The sequence below is a fragment of the Pogoniulus pusillus genome, chromosome 19 (genome assembly GCF_015220805.1).
Source record: "Pogoniulus pusillus isolate bPogPus1 chromosome 19, bPogPus1.pri, whole genome shotgun sequence".
NCBI classification, from domain to species: domain Eukaryota; kingdom Metazoa; phylum Chordata; class Aves; order Piciformes; family Lybiidae; genus Pogoniulus; species Pogoniulus pusillus.
The window spans coordinates 4,150,571-4,171,879 of NC_087282.1; the positions used below are offsets into that span (position 1 = coordinate 4,150,571).

Consider the following 21,309-nt stretch of genomic DNA (forward strand, 5'->3'; position numbering starts at 1 on the left):
GGTTTTGCCTCCCGTTTAAAACCGGGGGCTTGTTTTCCTGTGCTGCTTCACACTCCTCACCTGAGCTCTTCACTCTTAGGCCTGACACTCCTGGCCAGGCAGGACTGGTGCTGCAGGCAGGCAAGATGACAGGGCTGCTCGGTAACTCGTCGTGCCAGCACTCCATCGATGACTTCCGGAACCGCGTCTACTCCACGCTCTACTCCATGATCAGCATCCTGGGCTTTGTCGGCAACGGGGTGGTGATCTACATCCTCATCAAAACCTACCAGCAGAGGACAGCCTTCCAGGTCTACATGATGAACCTGGCTGTGTCCGACTTCCTCTGCGTGTGCACCCTGCCCCTGCGCGTCGTCTACTACGTCCACAAGGGCCACTGGTTCTTCGGCGACTTCCTCTGCAGGATCAGCTCCTACGCGCTCTACGTCAACCTCTACTGCAGCATCTTCTTCATGACGGCCATGAGCTTCTTCCGCTGCATAGCCATCGTGTTCCCGGTCCAGAACATCCACCTGGTCACCGAGAAGAAGGCCAAACTTGTCTGCGTTGGCATCTGGGTCTTTGTCACCCTGACCAGCGCTCCCTTCCTGCGCAACGGCACCTACCAGCACGACAACAAGACCAAGTGCTTCGAGCCCCCCGAAGACTCCCAGAAGAAAAAGATGGTGGTGATCTTGGATCTCATTGCCCTCTTCGTGGGTTTCATCTTCCCTTTCATTGTCATAACCATCTGCTACACCATGATCATCAGGACCTTGCTGAAGAACTCCTTGCGGAAGAACCAGCCCAGCCGCAGGAAGGCTGTCTGGATGATCGTCATCGTCACCCTCACCTTCCTGGTCAGCTTCACCCCCTACCACATCCTGCGCACGGTGCACCTCCGCGTGCTGCAGCTCGGCGCCGGCTGCGGGGACGCCGTGTACCTGCAGAAGTGGGTGGTGGTAACCCTCCCCCTAGCAGCTGCCAACTGCTGCTTTGACCCTCTCCTCTATTTCTTCTCGGGAGGCAACTTTCGGCAGAGGCTTAGCACGCTTCGGAAAGGTTCTTCCTCCAGCTTAACGCAAGCCTTCAGGAAAAAGGTCTCCATAAAGGAGAAGGATGAGGAACCCTTTGGAGCGAGCCGCAGGGAGAATGGAAACACAGCTGTGGCCCCTTTATAAGGGAGTTAGACCTTCCCCTACCATCTCAGATGGCCAATGGAGATCTTGGGCCCCTTCCAGCAGACGCAGCGGGGGCTCATAAGCCTTTGTCACAATTAGCTCTGCAATGACAATGGTGGTTGGGGCACGATTCATGCTGCCAGGGGCAGCCTGCTCCTTCCTCAGGAGTGCTCCCTGGATGTGGACAGCTGCTAAAGATGGAGGAGCCACTGCCAGCCAGCACCAGAAAGCTGTTGCTCTGATGATAAACTCACAAGTTCTTCAAGGCCTCCGTTTGTGCATTTTCTTCATTCCACCACTCTGCAAAGAGCCTGCGTTCCCCCAGCTGGTGGGAAATGTAAACAGCCCTGGCCAGGGGCCGTGGCTGGAGAGTTCTGACAGAGAGGGCAGAGGCTTCACCGAGCCTTCAAACAGCTGCTCTGTGTACACCACTCCTGCCCTGCCCCCGGCTGCTTCTGCTTTGGATTTTGGGTTGCAAGATAATTACGTCTGCAAGACTTGCAGGGTCGGTGGCCAGGTCTGCAAATCCAAGAACTCAGCCTTCAACTCCCTCTCCCACCCTCACTGAGCAGCTCTTCAGACTCTTATGGGCAGCAGGTCTGCAAATCCAGGAGCTCCACTTGAGCCCTTCTCCTGCCCTCACTGAGCAGCAAGTCAGACTCTTGTGGGCAGCAGATCTGCAAACCCGGGAGCTCCATTTGAGCCCTTCTCCTGCCCTCACTGAGCAGCAATTCAGACTCTTGTAGGCAGCAGACCTGCAAACCCAGGAGCTCCACTTGAGCCCTTCCCCTGCCCTCACTGAGCAGCAATTCAGACTCTTGTAGGCAGCAGACCTGCAAATCCAGGAGCTCCACTTGAGCCCTTCCCCTGCCCTCACTGAGCAGCAATTCAGACTCTTGTGGGCAGCAGACCTGCAAATCCAGGAGCTCCACTTGAGCCCTTCTCCTGCCCTCACTGAGCAGCTCTCCAGGCACTCTCACAAGCAACGGCTTTGCCATAAATGTCTGAGTTTCTGGGACAAGTCTTGTGTGTGGGAGCTGGTTTAGAATTGCAGCATCCTGGTGTGCAGCTGCAAACTTTTGCAGTGGGACTATTCCTGTAGATGATGGCTGCAGGAGCTGGATCATCACTCAGGAGGTCTTACCTAAAAGCAGAGCTCTGGGTGCTCGGGGCACAGTGCAAGATCAGACCTGACCTTCTGAGCTATGAACCAAATCTTTTTAAAGAAATCATTAAGAAAATAATTAAGGAAAATAATTGCTAAGCCCTTAAAATACTGATAAATGATGTCTGATCCTGTTTCAGAGCGTCCAGCATGCTCACACCCTGCAGTGTGAGGCAATCCAAGCCCCTTGGAGGGATCTCTAGGAAGATCTGGAGAGTCTGAATATGACCTGAGTGACTCTTGAGTACAGTATGGTGAAAAAGAGCTTTGCTTATGTCTTTAATCAGACTCTTGGGCAGGAGGAGACATTCCTGTGCTGTTGCAGTGAACCCATGGAGAGGCAGCACTGTCTGCCTTCTGCTGGAGCAAAGCCCAGCCCCAGATGTGTGCTACAGCGAGACAGAAATAGAAAGTCTTGTAGGATTGAGGCTTTTGGCTGGAAAAGTGTGTTTTGATGTGGTATTTATTAAGTTTCTTCATGTTATCATCCATAAAGAAAGCAGTGTTAATACTGTGGAAGAAGAGTGAGCAAAAGGAGCTTGCTGTGGAGGCAGTTTGCTTGAGAAATGATCTTTACAGATACACAGAGTGGAAGTTCACTCTCTGTACATTCCTGGGCTGGAAAAAGGCAAGTTCAGCTGCAGAGCAATTGAGGGATGTGAGTCTACATCTGGAGTGCTGTGCCCACTTTTGAGCTCTGCAGCTCAGATGAGGAACTACTGGAGAGAGTCCAGCAGAGGCTCTCTACAGCTCCGTGGAAGGAGCTTGTAGTCAGGCAGGTGTTGGTCTCTTTTACCTAGTAACAAGTGAGAGGACAAAGGGAAATGACCTCGTGTTGCACCAGGGGAGGTTTAGGTTGGATATTAGAAGGAACTTTTTCATTGAAAGGGTTTTCAAACACTAGAGTAGGTTGCCCAGGGAGGTGATTGAATCCTCATCCCTGCAGGTGTTTCAAAGAGGCAGAGATGTAGTGCTGGGGGCCATGGGTTATTCCCAGAGCTGGGAGAGTTAGAGAATGGCTGGACTCAGTGATCTTAAAGGCTCTTCAACCAAAACAGTTCTATCATGCCTCAGGCACTGGAGCATCTTTCTGCCAAGGAGAGGCTGAGAGCCCTGGAGCTGCTCAGCCTGGAGAAGAGCAGCCTTAGAGGTGATCTTCTGAATGTTGCTAAGTATCTAAAGGGCAAGGGCCAAGAGCATGGACCCAGGCTCTTTTCAGTGGTGCCCAGTGACAGCACAAGCAGCAATGGGCACAAACTGGAACCCAGGATGCTCTTTCCTGTGAGCCCTGGACCAGGTTATGCAGTGAGGTTACAAAGTCTTCTCTGGAGAGATTCCAAACCTGCCTGGATATTGATCCTGGGCAACCTGTTATGGGTGACCCTGCTTTAGGTGATCTGCAGAGCTCCTTTCTAAACCCTTCTAATTCTTTGTGAATTACCAGCAAGATCTAAAACCCCTTTAGGAAATGCCAAGGATCTGTGGAGTGGAAGAGGGCTGGAAGCTCCTGATGCAGAGGAGCACTGCAGTTCCCTCTAAACCCAAAGGAGCCTCTAGCTCAGAGATACACCAGCAGGCTGCATTGAGTAGGTAGGGGTGAGGGCTGGCTGGCCCTTCTCCTCGAGGATTATCAGTGAGTATCAGAAGTTGTGTCTCCAAGCATTAAGGGCACTTTGTAAATAGAAATCATCATAGGAAAGAGTTTCAGAGTATTCAGGAGGCCACAGGTTGAAATAGTGTACCATGAAGCACTGCCAAAAGTGCATTTTTGTTGTAGCAGAGGTGTTTTTTTTTTCTTCTTCTCTCTCTTTTTCTCTTTATTTTTGTATGAAGCAATGGCTACGGTAAGAGAAATGACAGTGAGGTTTTGTGCAACAGGGTAGGCTATTTAGAGAGTGCAGAAAATGAAATGAAACTGTTAAATGTTTAATTTTGCCTATTTTTGGTCTCTGTGTCTTGATTTTCAAATCTCTGCAGGCTGATTTTCCTTCCCTACAGCACATTGGTACCTACAACCAGCACTGGAGCATAATATTCACAGGATCATTTATAATGATGTGCCAAAAACCTCGGTAAAAGCAGCACAGAAGTGGCTGGGAGCAACTCCTGGAGCAGGCTGAGATGTTTGTGGGCTCACTGGGCCAGTGTCTCAAAGCTGGACTTTGATCCAGCCAAACTGGCCTTTGCTGTATCCCAGCTTCAGTGCACTCAGGGCCACTGTCTGGAGCTGCTGGCATGAGGACCTGCTGGAGCCAAACCGCTTCTGCTGGTAACTGAGTCCTGGCAGGTCTTGCAGAGGTGGAGCACCCCAGCAGCAAGCAGCTGGGGCATTGATAAATGTGCATTTGCAGGCAGAAAAGGCTTGCAGACACTTGGAGGTGATGATTCGGTGAGGATGGAGTAGTTGGGTGTCCTGTGTGGACATAGTGCAGGCTCACAGGATGGCAGGGGTCAGAAGGGACACAAAGAGATCATCCAGTCCAAGCCCCCTGCCACAGCAGGACCATACAGTCTAGCTCAGGGCACACAGCAACACATCCAGACAGGCCTGGAAAGGCTCCACAGAAGGAGACTCCACAACCTCTCTGGGCAGCCTGTGCCAGTGCTCTGGGACCCTGACAGTAAAGAAGTTCCCCCTTGTGTTGAGCTGGAACCTGCTGTGCTGCAGCTTCCATCCATTGCTGCTTGTTCTATCCCAGGGAGCAGTGAGCAGAGCCTGTCCCCTCACTCCTGACCCCCAGCCCTCAGATAGTTATAGACTTTGATTCAATCCTCTCTCAGACTTCTCCAGACTAAGCAGCCCCATGTCCCTCAGCCTCATCTCACACACACAGAGCTTTCTGCATGGAAACATCTGCTGAGAATGGTTATTTTCTACCTGGCTTTTCCCAAGCCTCATTGAGAAGTGTCCCTGCCCACAGAGTGGATGATCTCTGAGGTCCCTTCCAACCTGAGCCATTCTAGCAAAACAGGTAGAAGATCTGTGGCTTGGCAGAAGCCCAGCTCCAGGTGAGGGCAGCTGTCCCCTGCTTGTGACCTAGCCCTGCTGAGGCACACAGCAAAGTGCCATCCTGGCAGCAAAGGCTGGGAGTAAGCCTTGAGAGGAGCACCTGAGGGAGCTGGGGATGGTTAGCTTGAAAAAGGGAAGTCCTCATTGCTGTCTACAGCTGTCTTGAAAGGAGGTTGTGGAGAGGCTCTGCTCACAAGTAATCAGTGCTAGAACAAGAGGGAATGGCCTCAAGCTGCCATCGGTAGGTTTAGACTGGATGCTAGGGAAGATTTTTTTCCCCAGCAAGAGTGGTGGAGTGAGCTGCGCAGGCAGGTGGAGTCCCCAGCCCTGGCTGTGCTCAGAAGTGGTCTGGATGTGGTGCTTGGGGAGATGGCTCAGGGTGAACATCGCGGAGTAAGGATGTCGCTTGGATTTGGTGATCCCGAAGGGCTTTTCCTAGCTGCCTGTGCCTGCGGTTCTGCGAGGAGAGCCCCGGCGGCTGCTGCTGCGTGCCGAGAGACAGGAGCCGGCGGAGCCCGGGGGTGAGTCGGCAGCTGCGGCGTTTGCTGGGCTGGAAAATGACAGGGTTCGGGAACGGGGAGCCAAGGGTCAGCCTCGAACAGTTTCGGCCTCAGGAACGGCTCGGGAAAGGAAAGCGGGGCGCTGGGTTTGTTGCTCGGTCGGGACATTGCTGCGCTGGCTGGGGCAAGAGTGTCCCCTAGCGCTGAGCCTGCTGCCGAGCCCAGCTCCAGCCCCCGGCCAGAGCCTCTCAGGCATTGGCAGTTCCTAAAGGGCGAGAGGCGAGAGAGGACTCGACTTAGTGCCGTGGGCTGGTTGACTGGATAGGGCTGGGGGAGAGGTTGGACTGGATGAGCTTGGAGCTCTCCCCCATCCTGGTTGATTCTGTGATTCCATGATTCTGTGATTCCATGATTCTATGATCTCTCAATTCAAGAGAGATGTTGAGGTGCTGGAAAGTGTCAGAGAAGGGCAGCAAGGCTGGGGAGGGGCCTGGAGCACAGCCCTGTGAGGAGAGGCTGAGGGAGCTGGAGGTGTGCAGCCTGCAGCAGAGGAGGCTCAGGGCAGAGCTCATTGCTGTCTGAAACTCCCTGAAGGGAGGCTGTAGCCAGGTGGGGTTGGGCTCTGCTGCCAGGCAAGCAGCAACAGAACAAGGGGACAGAGTCTGAAGTTGTGCCAGGGCAGGTCTATGCTGGATGTTAGGAGGAAGTTGTTGTCAGAGAGAGTGATTGGCATTGGAATGGGCTGCCCAGGGAGGTGGTGGAGGCACCGTCCCTGGAGGTGTTCAAGAAAAGCCTGGCTGAGGCACTTAGTGCCATGGTCTGGTTGACTGGATAGGGCTGGGTGCTAGGTTGGACTGGATGATCTTGGAGGTCTCTTCCAACCTGGTTGATTCTATGACTCTGTTTACTACAGATATTTAACACAACATTAAACATGACTGGAAATTGTAAGCATTGTGCAGAACTGAAAGAGCTCCCCTTAAGACACAAGAAATCCTGGTCTGGCAGATGTCAAGGACTCAGTGCCTCCCACACAGTCCAAATCCTCTCCCCTTTACTTCTCAGAGAATCAGTTTCAGGATAGCCTTCTGTGCAAGCAGAGAGAACCATATGGGTGCTGTTCTGTCTCTGCAGCAGGCTAAAACATGTTTTTATTTGTGTTTTCAGAGAGGGTCCAGAGCAGCCACCTGCTGCTAGAAGCTAACCACAAACTCCATCTCTGTTTGCAAAAATAAACCAAACCCAGCGCAGATCCTAGTTTCCAGTTAACCCTGGCTTTGACAGCAGCTCCTGGCTGTGAGCATCCCTGAGTGGAGAGCTTCTCTATGATTATCAATACCTAAAGGGTAAGAGGCAAGAGAGACAGACTCTTGTCAGTGGTGCCCAGCAACAGGCTGCTTCCTTCCTCAGCAGCCAAGCCCCAGCTCCTCAAGCCTAGTGCTGCTGGCCATGAGATCCTGAGTGGAGAGATTCTCAGTGATCATCAGTACCTAAAGGTTGAGGGGCAAGAGAGCCAGACTCCACATCCCTCCATTTAAGAAAGATGTTTTGAGGTGCTGGAAGGTGTCCAGAGAAGGGCAGCAAGGCTGAGGAGAGGGCTGGAGCACAGCCCTGTGAGGAGAGGCTGAGGGGGCTGGGGGTGTGCAGCCTGCAGCAGAGGAGGCTCAGGGCAGAGCTCATTGCTGTCTACAACTACCTGAAAGGAGGTTGCAGCCAGGTGGGGTTGGGCTCTGCTGCCAGGCACCAGTGACAGAACAAAAGGACACAGCCTCAAGCTGTGCCAGGGCAGGTTTAGGCTGGATGTTAGGAAGAAGATCTTCAGAGCAAGAGTGATTGGCATTGGAATGGGCTGCCTGGGGTGGTGGTGGAGTCCTCATCCCTGGAGGGGTTTAAGAGGAGGCTGGATGAGGCACTTAGTGCCATGGGTTAGTTAATTAGAAGGGTTAGGTGATAGGGTGGACTGGATGACCCTAGAGGTCTTTTCCAACCTGGCTGATTCTGTGAATTCTCTAATTCTTCTCAGTGGTGCCCAGCAATAGGGCAGCAGGCACAAACCCAGGAGGTTCCATCTGGACATGGGCAAAAACTTTCCTGTGAGGGTGCTGGAGCCCTGGAGCAGGCTGCCCAGAGAGGTTGTGGAGTCTTCTTTGGAGAAATTCCAGACCCACCTGCACATTGTGATCCTGGGCAGCCTGCTGTGGGCGCCCCTGCCTTAGCCCAGGGGCTGTAATGGATGATCTCCAGAGGTCCCTCCCAGCCTCCACCCTGCTGGGATTCTGTGATGCCCTCCAGCATGCGCATTGCTGCCTTCCTTCAGACTCACTGCCAGGCAGGTGCTGTGCAGAGCATTTTCAGACAGGAACCTCTCTTGCTTTTAGCTTTGCTTAATGTTCTTCAGCAACAGTAAAGTTGTCTGAGTCTGACTGCAGGGAGAAGGGCACTTTCTGGTTCCTCCTAGGCTCTGCATGCCCAAACCCCATCAGTCTGAGCTGCTGGTTGATTACTTCTGGAAATGTTACCTTTTGGGGGAGATTTTTAGAATCAGAGAAGAATCACAGAATCAACCAGGTTGGAAGAGACCTCCAAGCTCATCCAGTCCAACCTAGCACCCAGCCCTATCCAGTCAACATAGTCCCTCCCCAGCTTTCTTGTAGCCCCCTTCAGATGCTGGAAGGCCACAGGAAGGTCTGCTCAGAGCCTTCTCCTCTCCAGACTCAACAACCCCAACTCTCTCATCTGCCCTCTCAAAAACCAAAACATTGAAATTTAAGAGATTAAGATGAAAATTTCCCAACCTGATTTTCACAAACCAGGGTCTTGCTTTCTGTCCTCCCTCCTTCACGTGCTTGCCTGAACAAGCTGCAGATCACAGCAGATGAAGCCCTATTTCCAGTCCCCTGTGCCATGTCTATCCCATTTACAAGCCTTCAGTGCTGTTTTCTCCCCAGCCTGTAAAAACATTTCCTTTTCTGACGCTTGTGACACTACCACAAGTTGTCATTTGTTGTGTTGTTGTGATTGTTTGTTTGGTTTAACCCCCTGCCATTTTGCCTGCAGTGGGGCCTAATTCCAATGCCACAGGATGGGAAAGCCAGAAACTCTGCCCAGGATGTACCCACCCTTGTTCTGCATGAAGTGTCTTCATGTAAAACGCTTGCAGGATGTGAGAAGGAAGCAACCCTTCAGTTTAACAAGCAATAAACTCCATGCAAGGGCAGTAAAAAAAAACCAACTTGCCAGATTTCCTGCTCTGAGCAAGGTGCTGTCTGCCCTCACTAACAGCAGAAGCCTGGGCACCTATTCTGGGGCTGGAAAGGTTCAGTGAAGGGGTCTGTGCAGCCTACAGAGGAGCTGCTGCATTGCCACTGCTAGCTGCAAGAGAGGTCTGTGCAGCCTCTGCATTGCCACTGCTAGCTGCAAGAGAGGTCTGTGCAGCCTACAGAGGAGCTGCTGCATTGCCACTGCTAGCTGCAAGAGAGGTCTGTGCAGCCTACAGAGGAGCTCCTGCATTGCCACTGCTAGCTGCAAGAGAGGTCTGTGCAGCCTACAGAGGAGCCTCTGCATTGCCACTGCTAGCTGCAAGAGAGGTCTGTGAGCCTACAGAGGAGTTGCTGCATTGCCACTGCTAGCTGCAAGAGAGGTCTGTGCAGCCTACAGAGGAGCTGCTGCATTGCCACTGCTAGCTGCAAGAGAGGTCTGTGCAGCCTACAGAGGAGCTGCTGCATTGCCACTGCTAGCTGCAAGAGAGGTCTGTGCAGCCTACAGAGGAGCTGCTGCATTGCCACTGCTAGCTGCAAGAGAGGTCTGTGCAGCCTCTGCATTGCCACTGCTAGCTGCAAGAGAGGTCTGTGCAGCCTACAGAGGAGCCTCTGCATTGCCACTGCTAGCTGCAAGAGAGGTCTGTGCAGCCTACAGAGGAGCTCCTGCATTGCCACTGCTAGCTGCAAGAGAGGTCTGTGCAGCCTACAGAGGAGCCTCTGCATTGCCACTGCTAGCTGCAAGAGAGGTCTGTGAGCCTACAGAGGAGCTGCTGCATTGCCACTGCTAACTGCAAGAGAGGTCTGTGTAGCCTACAGAGGAGCTGCTGCATTGCCACTGCTAGCTGCAAGAGAGGTCTGTGAGCCTACAGAGGAGCTGCTGCATTGCCACTGCTAGCTGCAAGAGAGGTCTGTGTAGCCTACAGAGGAGCTCCTGCATTGCCACTGCTAGCTGCAAGAGAGGTCTGTGTAGCCTACAGAGGAGCCTCTGCATTGCCACTGCTAACTGCAAGAGAGGTCTGTGCAGCCTACAGAGGAGCCTCTGCATTGCCACTGCTAGCTGCAAGAGAGGTCAGTGCAGTCTCTGCATTGCCACTGCTAACTGCAAGAGAGGTCTGTGCAGCCTACAGAGGAGCCTCTGCATTGCCACTGCTAGCTGCAAGAGGGGTCTGTGCAGTCTCTGCATTGCCACTGCTAGCTGCAAGAGAGGTCTGTGCATCCAGGTAGCTGCTGCTGAAGGACCTGCAGTAATCCTCCCACTGAATCCTAACTCGGCATCTTCCCCCCATCTCCACTGCGGTCTGACATTAGAAGAGGGACCTCTTCCCTATGGCAGGAGGGAGAACACTGGGCTCTTTATCCTTCACACTCTGCAGAGCAGGGTATGACCTGATTACTAGGGAGGGGGTGGAAATGAGCAGAAGAATGGAAGGGAAGCAGATTGGATCTTAAAGTACCGTCAGTGTGAGCAATTGAATGTCTTGGAAATGCTACCCAAAGCCAACCTGAGGGCTGAGGAGCCCAAGCTGCAAATCCATCCCCTGGCCTGTGGGTCAGCAAGGTTTGGAACTCAGTCCTGCTTCTCCCAGGCTCTTAATTGCAGCCCTGCGAGTGGCCACACGTACAAACAAATATTTGGAGCATTTGCAGACTTCACTTGAGGGTGAAATGTGTCCATTTCTTTCCTGTCAGTGCAGCTCCTCATGCTTCAGAGGAAGGCAGGCTCCTCTGCAGCAAAGTGAGGACCCTGTTTTAGCTCAATAAGTATATGCCAGATGGATATTCACCAGGCTGGGGCAGGAGATAAAAACGGTGGAGGCAGCAAAACCTCCCTGTTTTGGTCATGAATAGAAGCTCCCCTTCCAAGAACATAGCTGCATGGCTCTGTTAGGGATGCTGAAGACTAAACAGAGTTTGGTTTTGGTTTAGCCCACGGAAATTCCTTTATCTGTGAGGGGCATGTCTGTGATGCTCTGCTCAACTTTCAACTTCAGCAAGGCTCCAGGCAGCCCTGTGAACCCCCCCAGATAACTCCTTAAGGCCAAAAGGCAGAGCAGTGCTCCGTGTAACCACTTTGGAAGTGCCCTCAGCTCAAGGCAGGAGCTTCCTGCAGATATTTTGTCTAGCAAAGCCCAGGCTGGGGGTGCTGGGAAGGGCTGAGTCGACTTTGGCAAGCAGTTGTTGTGGAAGGTGAGCTTGTGGCCTGACTCTGGTGATGAAGTGCAGCTACCCCAGGACTCAGCCTGGGCTCACTCTGGTGATGAAGTGCAGCTACCCCGGGACTCAGCCTGGGCTCACTCTGGTGATGAAGTGCAGCTACCCCGGGACTCAGCCTGGGCTCACTCTGGTGATGAAGTGCAGCTACCCCGGGACTCAGCCTGGGCTCACTCTGGTGATGAAGTGCAGCTACCCCAGGACTCAGCCTGGGCTCACTCTGGTGATGAAGTGCAGCTACCCCGGGACTCAGCCTGGGCTCACTCTGGTGATGAAGTGCAGCTACCCCGGGACTCAGCCTGGGCTCACTCTGGTGATGAAGTGCAGCTACCCCAGGACTCAGCCTGGGCTCACTCTGGTGATGAAGTGCAGCTACCCCAGGAGTCAGCCTGGGCTCACTCTGGTGATGAAGTGCAGCTACCCCAGGACTCAGCCTGGGCTCACTCTGGTGAGGAACTGCAGCTACCCCAGGAGTCAGCCTGGGCTCACTCTGGTGATGAAGTGCAGCTACCCCGGGACTCAGCCTGGGCTCACTCTGGTGATGAAGTGCAGCTACCCCAGGACTCAGCCTGGGCTCACTCTGGTGATGAAGTGCAGCTACCCCAGGACTCAGCCTGGGCTCACTCTGGTGATGAAGTGCAGCTACCCCGGGACTCAGCCTGGGCTCACTCTGGTGATGAAGTGCAGCTACCCCGGGACTCAGCCTGGGCTCACTCTGGTGATGAAGTGCAGCTACCCCAGGACTCAGCCTGGGCTCACTCTGGTGATGAAGTGCAGCTACCCCAGGAGTCAGCCTGGGCTCACTCTGGTGAGGAACTGCAGCTACCCCAGGACTCAGCCTGGGCTCACTCTGGTGATGAAGTGCAGCTACCCCAGGACTCAGCCTGGGCTCACTCTGGTGAGGAACTGCAGCTACCCCAGGACTCAGCCTGGGCTCACTCTGGTGATGAAGTGCAGCTACCCCAGGACTCAGCCTGGGCTCACTCTGGTGAGGAACTGCAGCTACCCCAGGACTCAGCCTGGGCTGTTTCCTTTCTGAGAAACCATCTGAACCGGGACAGTCCCTGCAGCCTGCTCTGCTCTTCTCCCCCGTTACTCACAGCAGGAAGCTTGCCAGAGTGAGGAGCACAGGCTGCTTACGTGAGTGAGGGCTGCAAAGTGCTGCTGTGGCCTCTCACCACTACTTTTCAAGGAAAATGGAATGAGAAGTTCCCCATAACTGACCTTGAGTCTCTGCCTCCCATCAGCAGCGCCTCCTCCCACGCACCTCCGTGTCCTTCATCTCGCTGACTTACTGAGCCAGAGGTCCCCAGAGCTCCTGGGCTGGTTGCTGCTCCTCCTCGCCTGTTCCCAGGTACTCAGGTGAGAGCAGCATTGCTGCAGCTCCCGGACAGACCTGGAGCAGCATCCTCACCCTGTGCAGCAGAACTCGTGGGTCCCAAGCTGGCCTGGGGCACCACCCTACTGCCTCCCTAGGCATAGGAGGCTGTGCCGAGGTGGCCCAGGGAGGTGCCCCAGAGGAGATTCATGAGCCATGCACAGTCTCTGTATGGTCTCACTGTGCAGCACTCGAGGTGGGAAGAGACATTGTGCTGAATTCAGGTGGATTTGCTGCTTCAGGGTGCAGTGTGATGACTCCAGTCAGGGTTAATCATATCCTGTGGTAGGAAAAACAGGGATGTCAGGTGTTGAGGCACAGCTGCCAAAGCCCTGGAGGGACAGTTCTGCACATGCAGTCCTGGGTGATCAGAATGCTGCAGGACCTCTCCTAGGGAGGCAGACAGAGAGTTTGGGTTACTCAGTCTGGAGAAGAGAAGGCTCCAAGGAGACCTTATTGTGGCCTTTCAGTATCTTAAGGAGGCTACAAGAAAGCTGGGGAGGGACTTTTTAGGCAGTCAGGTAGTGAGGGGAATGGATCCAAGACAGAGGAAGGGAGATTAAGGTTAGACATTAGGAAGAAGCTCTTCACCGTGAGGGCAGTCAGAGACTGGCACAGGTTGACCAGGGAGGTGGTGGAAGCCTCATCCCTGGATGTTTTTAAGGCCAGGCTGAATGGGGCTCTGAGCAATCTGGTCTAGTGTGAGGTGTCTCAGCCCATGGCAGGGGAGCTGGAACGGGATGATCTTTGAGGTCCCTTTCAACCCTGACCCTTCTGTGACCTACCAGGAGCCTGCTCAAATCCAAATTGTGCCACTGATACCAATCTGGCCATAGAGGTTATTCATTAAAACCTAATCATTGCAATCAGAGGTTGTCCTGAGGGTCACCAAACAGCCCTGGAGCATCTTTGTGGGCTAGCTGTGGTTGGCTGACCCATAGCAGATGACACCGCAGCAGGTCAGTGCTGAGCAGGGGAGCTGACAACCATAGGAAGTGGCACCAACAGGTCACAGCTGTGGCAGCTGAAGTCAGTGAACATTCAACTCAGCACAGTGACTCCCGTGGTGGGAAGTTCTGCTGATGAACCAGCCCCATCAAAACCTCCTGTCCTACACTACAGTAACATGAGGGCACTGATCTCATCAGCTTGTGGCTTCCTCCATGGACACAGTCTCTGCAGCAGGGATATAAAACTAGCTAACCCAACCCCTAGCCCTGTGAAAGGAGGCTGGAGCCAGGTGGGTGTTGGTCTCTTTTTCAATAGAGGGAGAGGAGATGGCCTCAAGTTGCACCAGGGGAGGTTTAAGTTGGACAATAGCAACAATTACTTCTCTTAAAGAGTGCTGAAGCCCTGGAACAGGCTTCCCAGGGCAGTGGTGGAGTCTCCATCACTGGAGGGATTTAAAAGCCATGGATAGGTGCTGAGGGTGATGGCTTAGTGGTGATTTGGCAGTGTCAGGTTAACATTTGGACTCGGTGACCTTTAAGGTCTATTCTGACCTTCATGACTGTGTTTTACCCCTGAGGACACATTGCTGGCACAGCCACAGCACCCTGCTGGCACCATTTGGGCCTTAAGGCTGAAGTAACTGCAAAAAGGGGAAGTGAAAAGCACATTGCTTCATTATTTTCATGAAACTGGTGTCCTGTAGCTGTCTCAAACATGTGCTCTGTGTTCCTTGGGTTTCCAGAAGCAAGTAGAAGAGACACTGAGGACACGTGTAAGTGGGGGAAGGATCTGAGCCTCTCCTCCCAGGTGGTGGCTGGACAGAGTCAGTCACTCACAGGGTCAGACATTGCATTTTTGGAGGCTTCCCTTGGCTGCACAGGAAATGCTTAAGGATGAGCAAGAGCAGCAAGGGTTATTTCCAACCTTTTACTGCTAACACTCTGGTAGCTGAGGCTGTGCTGCAGGGAATCTGCTCTCAGGCCTCCTCCCTCACGTGTTTCATAGCAGCCCAGAATGACTGTGTTCAGAAGGGACCTTTAAAGGTCATCTAGACTAAACACCCACCCCCTTGCAGTGAGCAAGGACATCTTCATCTAGCTCAGGTTGCTCAGAGCCCCACACAGATTTCAGCGTGCGGTGCTGCTTCACCCAGTGTCGCACAGAAGGGGTTGCAAGTGGAATGCAAAGCGAAACTGGGCTTGATGGGGACTCCTGTTTGCACCAGCTGCCACCTCTCTAGCCAGGGCAAGCCTCACCTGCAGCTTCTGCCTCCTCCTAGCAGAGAAGCCTTTGGCTCAAGAGTCTCACATCAGTTCTTGGCAAAGAGTTGCTCATCGCCCCTCTCTTCCAGCCCTAGCAGGAAGCTGTCCTGCAGCGCTGCCGCATTTGTCTCTCCCTCACCTCTAAGGAGCTCGGGCTCACAACTTCCCTCTTAGGCAGCCAGCAACTGTTCCTCCCAGCGTGTGAATGAAGAAGTGAGGCAGTGATGTCAGAGCACCAGGCCCTTCAGCTCCCTTTCGTCAGCTGCAGTGTTGATCCTGAGCTCAGCACCCCTGAGCCCACGGTGGTGACCAGAAGCATCACCCGAGCTGGGCTGCAGGCACGGAGGCAGCCTCATGGCATGCTCACAGCAGTGTAACCACTCTGTACGGTGCTTACACCTCACACTCCTGCTTCTCTTGTAGATGGTGGGGAAAATTCACTGCTGGAATGTCAGGGACAAGCCCCACGCTGATCCCCATGGATGACCTCATCTGGCAGCTGCTCAGGGCCACGCTCAGAGCTCCTTCTCCAGAGCCTGGTGTTAGCAGGAAGCTCAGCAAAGCAAGAGCTCTGTGTTCCTGCAGAGGAGCCTTTGGAGAGGCTGTGTAATACCTGCCCTCTTCCAGCAGCTTCCACAACAGTTGCAGCAGGGGAGGCAGGGCATAGGGCTTTTTTCACAGCAAGAGAAGATGGGGAAGGTGGGAAGAGGCCAATTTCCCCCCCCCCCCCCCCCCCCCCCTTCCCTTTTTCACATACAAAAGGGTCTTTATTCATTTTAATACAGGTTCTCTCACACAGCAATCTGCTCCATCAGCCAGCCAGCAGAGAAAGGCTTCTTATGCAGCCACCTCAAGCAGAACTTTACTGCTTGGACCTTCTGATTGGCTCTCTGAGGATGGGAAACCAGATCCATGACAATCTCAAACTGGAGAGCATTAGGCCTGGACAAATAAGTAGATTGCCATAATGGATACAATATGGAGGCTTCCTCGAGGAGCCAATATTTGTATTCCTCACAGCTGCATCTTTTCTTCTGTTGTTTTTCTCTTCCTTTCTTTTTTTTTTCCTTCCTTTTTAGCCTGAACTGCTCCCAAACTCTTCATGCCATGTGGCTGCTTCTTATTTGCACCAAAGACCTGATTCATCACTGCTCTGCCCTTCGATAGATGACATCTGCTCCCACACAGCAGATTGAAGACCCTCGATGGAGAGCATGCAGCAGTGCAGGCACCACTCTGAGGCGAAGGAGATGGTGCTCTAGCCCCAGTCTGTCTGCTGAGTGCTGGAAGAGGAAGCCCCAACACAGAGCAGAGGCTAAGAAGAATGAAAAAAAAAAGAGGAATGGAAACAATAATGAGGAATGGAGTTATTGTAGGAGAGAGCAAGTAGAAGAGGTTGTTTGGGGACAGTGAAGAAAATGCCAGATAGGAAAGAAATAGTGCTGGGAAGAAAGACAATGGAGGAACGGAGGGAAACAATTGGAAAGCTCCTGGTAGAAGCGAGCAGGGGGGTGGCTGATCACAGGCCAGGAGCTTCCCACAAAGGTGCTGCAGCTTTGCCCTCTCCCATCGCAGGCAGCTTAGGGGACGCACAGGACAACTCCCCGCACAAGTAGTTCAGTGGACGCTTCGGTGCTGATGCGTTGCCGTGAGGGAGATGGGGTTTGCCCCACCAGAAAGAAATGTGAAGTGGGAGAGGGGTTAGAAAGTGGGCAGCAGCCAGGAAAATGAGCGGCCCTGGGCGGTAGGAAAGCAGCAGCAGAGGCGGAGCAGGAGGGAAAGCCTCGCAGAGAGAACAGAGAGCATCGCCCTACACTCAGCACCGCAGAGAGAACAGAGAGCATCGCCCTACCCTCAGCACCGCAGAGAGAACAGAGAGCATCGCCCTACACTCAGCACCGCAGAGAGAACAGAGAGCATCGCCCTACACTCAGCACCGCAGAGAGAACAGAGAGCATCGCCCTACACTCAGCACCGCAGTGCTGTCGGATTGCATCAGCTCTCTGCTGCTCCTGCTTCACCTGCAGCCCCTCCAGACAGGCCACTTCAAACAGGTTGGAAGAGGGAGCAGGCTTTCCCTAACCAAAGCCTCAGCCTTTTGTCTGATGGCAAAAATCAATTCCAAATGTGGAACTTTCAATACAGACCATAATTTAGTTGCAATTCAGATTTTTGCTGCTTGCTTCCCTTTTTGTCCTTCCCTTCCTCTCTGCTCTCCACAAGTTGGCTTGGGTGCTTCCTTCTCACTCGCCAAAGACCTTTTGCAGCTGAGGGTCATGCAGCAGGAAATGAGCCCCAGCCCAGCCCTGGGAGTGAACCCACTCTATCCAAATCTCACCCACCCCATCCAAATCTCTCCCCCACCACCTCTTTGGGATAAACCCACATGCCCTGGGTCCTTCAGGCAGCTTGCAAAGCAAGAGTAAAACATGTCAGTGATGGAGGGGCTTAAACTTCTTCAGCCTAGTTTACAAGACCTGCTGGTGAACTCATTTTGGTTTGCTCCTTCTCTTGCCAGAGCGAGGCCAAGCATCCTCCAGCCCCAAGGTGTTTAAATGAGGGTTGTTTAGAGCACTTCTGAGGATCCAGCTACTTGGATTGTTTTGAACTGTGACAACATTGCTCTCCCAGGCCAGCAGACCTGCCTGAGCTCCATTAGCTGTGCTACCAGGTCAGCTGAAGGACTGCCTGTGTATTTACCCTGCTCCAGCTCCACAGAGCCTGACTCCCCACCACTAAAAGGTGCACTGCAGCTCCTGTGTGCTCTGGGAATGCTGCAACACCAGGGAGTGAGGCAGGAATGAGTTCCCTCTTGCAAGGAGAAGCTGTTTGCAAGGAGATCCTGTGTCCTTTTAGCAGGATGTTTTCCTCTGGAGCAAAAGGTACAGTGCTTACATTGCATGTTCTTCCACCTTTGCTTGGGCCTGCCTGTTCCCAGAGCTCTGCTGCAGCACAGAGTTCTGCAGCTTGTTTGATTTTCTCTTTTTTTCGTGTTTGCTTCTTGGCTTGAGGGAAGAGTTACAACTTTACAGGTAAAAACACTTAGTGTTTGGAATTAGGCTGCATTGGGCTGCATGCAGCCCTTGCTGCAGGATTTTAGGAGGTGCTGAGCAGAGAGAGCTTGCAGAAGGTGGTAAAGGCATGTGGAGGAGCCTGGGCAGGTGTCCCACAGCCACCTCCTCCTGTGGTGGTGCTGCAGAAGAGCAGCAGCTCCAGGCTGAGGCCAAGAGCGGTGAGCAGTGAGCATCCCTCTCCACTCCAGGCATTCAGGCAAGGAAAGAGTTGGTGCTGAGGGCCGTGGCAGCCAGCCCTGTCAAGGAGAGCCAGAGGGTACCAGGTTCCCCTTGGCCAGACAGGCAAAGAGCTCCTGTGCTCACAGGTGCTTCTCCATGGCTCTGCAGAGCTGCTGGGATTAGTCACTAGAGGCCTCTGACAAAGAGTCCTCTGCTTGCCCCTGGACTCCTGTGGTTCAGCAAAGAGCACAACTGAATGTGTTAATTACAGGGGCTGAGTTCAGTGAGCAGGCAGAGCTGCAGGCACTCAGCTGAGCATGGCCAGGCAGCTCAGTGTTCCTGGCTCTCACAAACCAACAGGCACCTTCAGCCTACAGAGACCCTCCTGGCCCTGACAAGCCCCTTCCAGCTGCTTTCCCCTCTCATTTCAAAAGCAGCCAGGGTGCAGTTAGTTTGCTACAGCTGCTCAGCAGCCCGTGTTGAGCTCGAGAGAAGCTGTGCTGCCTTTCCTGGCATCCCCTGTAGCTGTTTACAGGCATCCTCTAGCAGCAAGCAGGATGGGACCTCCAGCTATCCTCACTGCTGATGTTAGAGGGCTGTGGAGGATGAGCTTAGCTTCTCCTTGCACACAGAGGTCAGTAGCAGGGCTGCAGCAACCAGCCAGGGTTTACTGCAATTTTCCTGATAAACCCTGTGGTGTTTCCAAGGAACTTGGTCAAAACCAAAGCCTGGGGTGGAGGGAGATGCAGGGGCAGCTCTAGGTCAGGACACGGGGTGTTTGCACACAGGCTGCATGTGCAGGGAGGCGGAGAGAGAATCATAAACCAGATGTTCTGTGCCAAGTGCAAATTGCACAGGCACTGAACTTCATCCCTTGCTGCTGACAGCAGCCATAAAACCTGAGGCCTGTTGGTTGTGGAGGGCTTTTGGGTTGCACTTTTGGCATCACTTTGTTCCCACAGCGTTGTGGAGATGGTGATGATGTGCAGTGAGTCCATGTGGGCTTCTGCAGCAGAGCTTCTATGGGGTCATAGAATCAGTCAGGGGTGGAAGGCACCACAAGGATCAGCCAGTTCCAACCCCCTGCCATGGGCAGGGACACCTCCCACTAGATCAGGCTGGCCAGAGCCTGGCCTTAAACACCTCCAGGGATGGGGTTTCCACCACCTCCCTGGACAACAAGTTCCACACTCTCTTGTGGTGATCTGGAAGTGGTGACTTCATAGGGAGGTTCAGGGTCCTGCTTGTAGAAAGAAGTACAGACAGTGGTGTTTGTCTGCATCTCTAGCACTCCATCAGAATTCACTGCCACTCCACTCTGGCATTCTCAGACTTATCACCAACACAGACTGGGCAGTGTCTGGCTTGAGAGCAGCCCTGAGGAGAGGGACTGGGCTCTGCTCACAGGGAATTGGAGACAGAACAAGGGGGAATGGCCTCAAGCTGAGGCTGGGGAGGTTTAGATTGGACATTAGGAAAAGGTTTTTCACAGAGAGAGTGGTCAGGGACTGGAATGAGCTGCCCAGGGAGTCACCCACCCTGGGTGTGTTTAAGGGTGGTTTGGATGTGGTGCTTAGGGATATGGTTGAAGGTGAATCTTGCAGAGCAGGGTTCTAGGTTGGACTTGGTGATGCTGAGGGGCTTTGCCAACCTGCCTGTTGCTGTGGTGCTGAGGGGCTTTGCCAGCCTGCCTGTTGCTGTGGTGCTGAGGGGCTTTGCCAGCCTGCCTGTTGCTGTGGTGCTGAGGGGCTTTGCCAGCCTGCCTGTTGCTGTGGTGCTGAGGGGCTTTGCCAGCCTGCCTGTTGCTGTGGTGCTGAGGGGGCTTTGCCAGCCTGCCTGTTGCTGTGGTGCTGAGGGGGCTTTGCCAGCCTGCCTGTTGCTGTGGTGCTGAGGGGGCTTTGCCAGCCTGCCTGTTGCTGTGATGCTGAGGGGGCTTTGCCAGCCTGCCTGTTGCTGTGGTGCTGAGGGGCTTTGCCAGCCTGCCTGTTGCTGTGGTGCTGAGGGGCTTTGCCAGCCTGCCTGTTGCTGTGGTGCTGTGAGCATTCTGTGATTCTGTGCCTTCTGCTGATGTCTTGCAACCAAGCAGCAAATCTCTGGGGCAGGGATGAGTGCACCTGCAACATGCAAGCATAGCAGGCAGGTTTCACCAGCTGCAAGGGAAACTCCCACTTCTGCAGCCAGCCCCTGGGGCTTTCCCCACTCTGCTCCTTTCCAAAGCACACCTTACAGAATGCTGGTTTGCTCCCAGTGGCCCAGCTCCTCAGTAGGAGAAAACACTGCTAATTCCACCAGGGTGGATGGAGCAATGCCAGCACCCACTGGTGCACAATCTGCTCCAGTATACACTGTTTGCTCTCAGGATCCAGGCACACAGGCTTCCAACAGAGTGCTGCTTGACAGAAGTTTGTTTGCCAGGTTGTGTCGCCTCGGTCCCTCCTGAAGTGTACACAACAGTACTGTGTGTATAGAGAGAATCAAGTAGATGTGCTCCAGGACCTCATTTGCAGGCCTCATAAATTCAAGAGCTGGGAGGCTTTGCTGGACACCAGTTTAAATAACCAGAATCTATTGCCATGCAAGTATGGGGAGGGGAATGGTTTGATCCTGGGCTGGAGATAGAGTTCCAGAGCAGATGTTAATCATAACCATCATGTAGCAGGATTGTGTGACCAGTGGGCTCAGGGAAGTGGTTGTCCCCTTGCACTCAGCACTGATGAAGACACACCTTCAGTGCTGGGATAGCTCTGGGGACCTTGCTACAAGAAGCTGGAGCTCTCTAGTTTGAGGAAGAGGAGGCTGAGAGGAGACCTCATTGCTGTCTACAACTACCTGAAGGGATGTTGTGGAGAGACTGCTGCTGGTCTCTTCTCACAGGTAGTTGGAGATAGAACAAAGGGGAATGGCCTCAAGCTGAGACTGGGGAGGTTCAGACTGGGCATTAGGAAAAAATATTTTCCATGGAGAGAGTGGTCAGGGACTGGAATGAGCTGCCCAGGGAGGTGTCACCCACCCTGGATGTGTTTAAGGGTCCTTTGAATGTGGTGCTTGGGGATATGGTGTAAGGAGAATCTTGCAGAGCAGGGTTCTAGTTTGGACTTGGTGATCCTGAGGGGCTTTGCCAACCTGCATGTTCTGTGATCCTGTGATTGAGGTATTGGAGCAGGTCCAGAGAATGGCAA

General features: G+C 53.4%; 1 protein-coding gene and 2 long non-coding RNA genes across 5 annotated transcripts in view; all 3 read left to right on the forward strand.

Moving 5' to 3' along the window:
* The window catches only part of CYSLTR1 (cysteinyl leukotriene receptor 1), a 47,429-nt gene extending 46,002 nt beyond the window's left edge, over positions 1 to 1,427 (forward strand). For all 3 annotated transcript variants that reach the window (XM_064158864.1, XM_064158865.1, XM_064158866.1), the window contains one exon: positions 80 to 1,427. In XM_064158864.1, the coding sequence (XP_064014934.1) occupies positions 126 to 1,160 (1,035 nt within the window). In that variant the 5' untranslated portion in view covers positions 80 to 125 and the 3' untranslated portion in view covers positions 1,161 to 1,427. The remainder of the gene's footprint in view (positions 1 to 79) is intronic.
* Positions 1,428 to 5,632: 4,205 nt separating this feature from the next.
* Positions 5,633 to 9,056, forward strand: LOC135183659 (uncharacterized). The gene is made up of 3 exons (XR_010305638.1): positions 5,633 to 5,856; positions 7,003 to 7,181; positions 8,893 to 9,056. It is a non-coding gene; the product is annotated as an uncharacterized LOC135183659 (long non-coding RNA).
* A 3,181-nt stretch (positions 9,057 to 12,237) lies between these two features.
* On the forward strand, positions 12,238 to 17,066 carry LOC135183660 (uncharacterized). Its single transcript, XR_010305639.1, has 2 exons — positions 12,238 to 12,668; positions 15,977 to 17,066. It is a non-coding gene; the product is annotated as an uncharacterized LOC135183660 (long non-coding RNA).
* Positions 17,067 to 21,309: the final 4,243 nt, after the last annotated feature.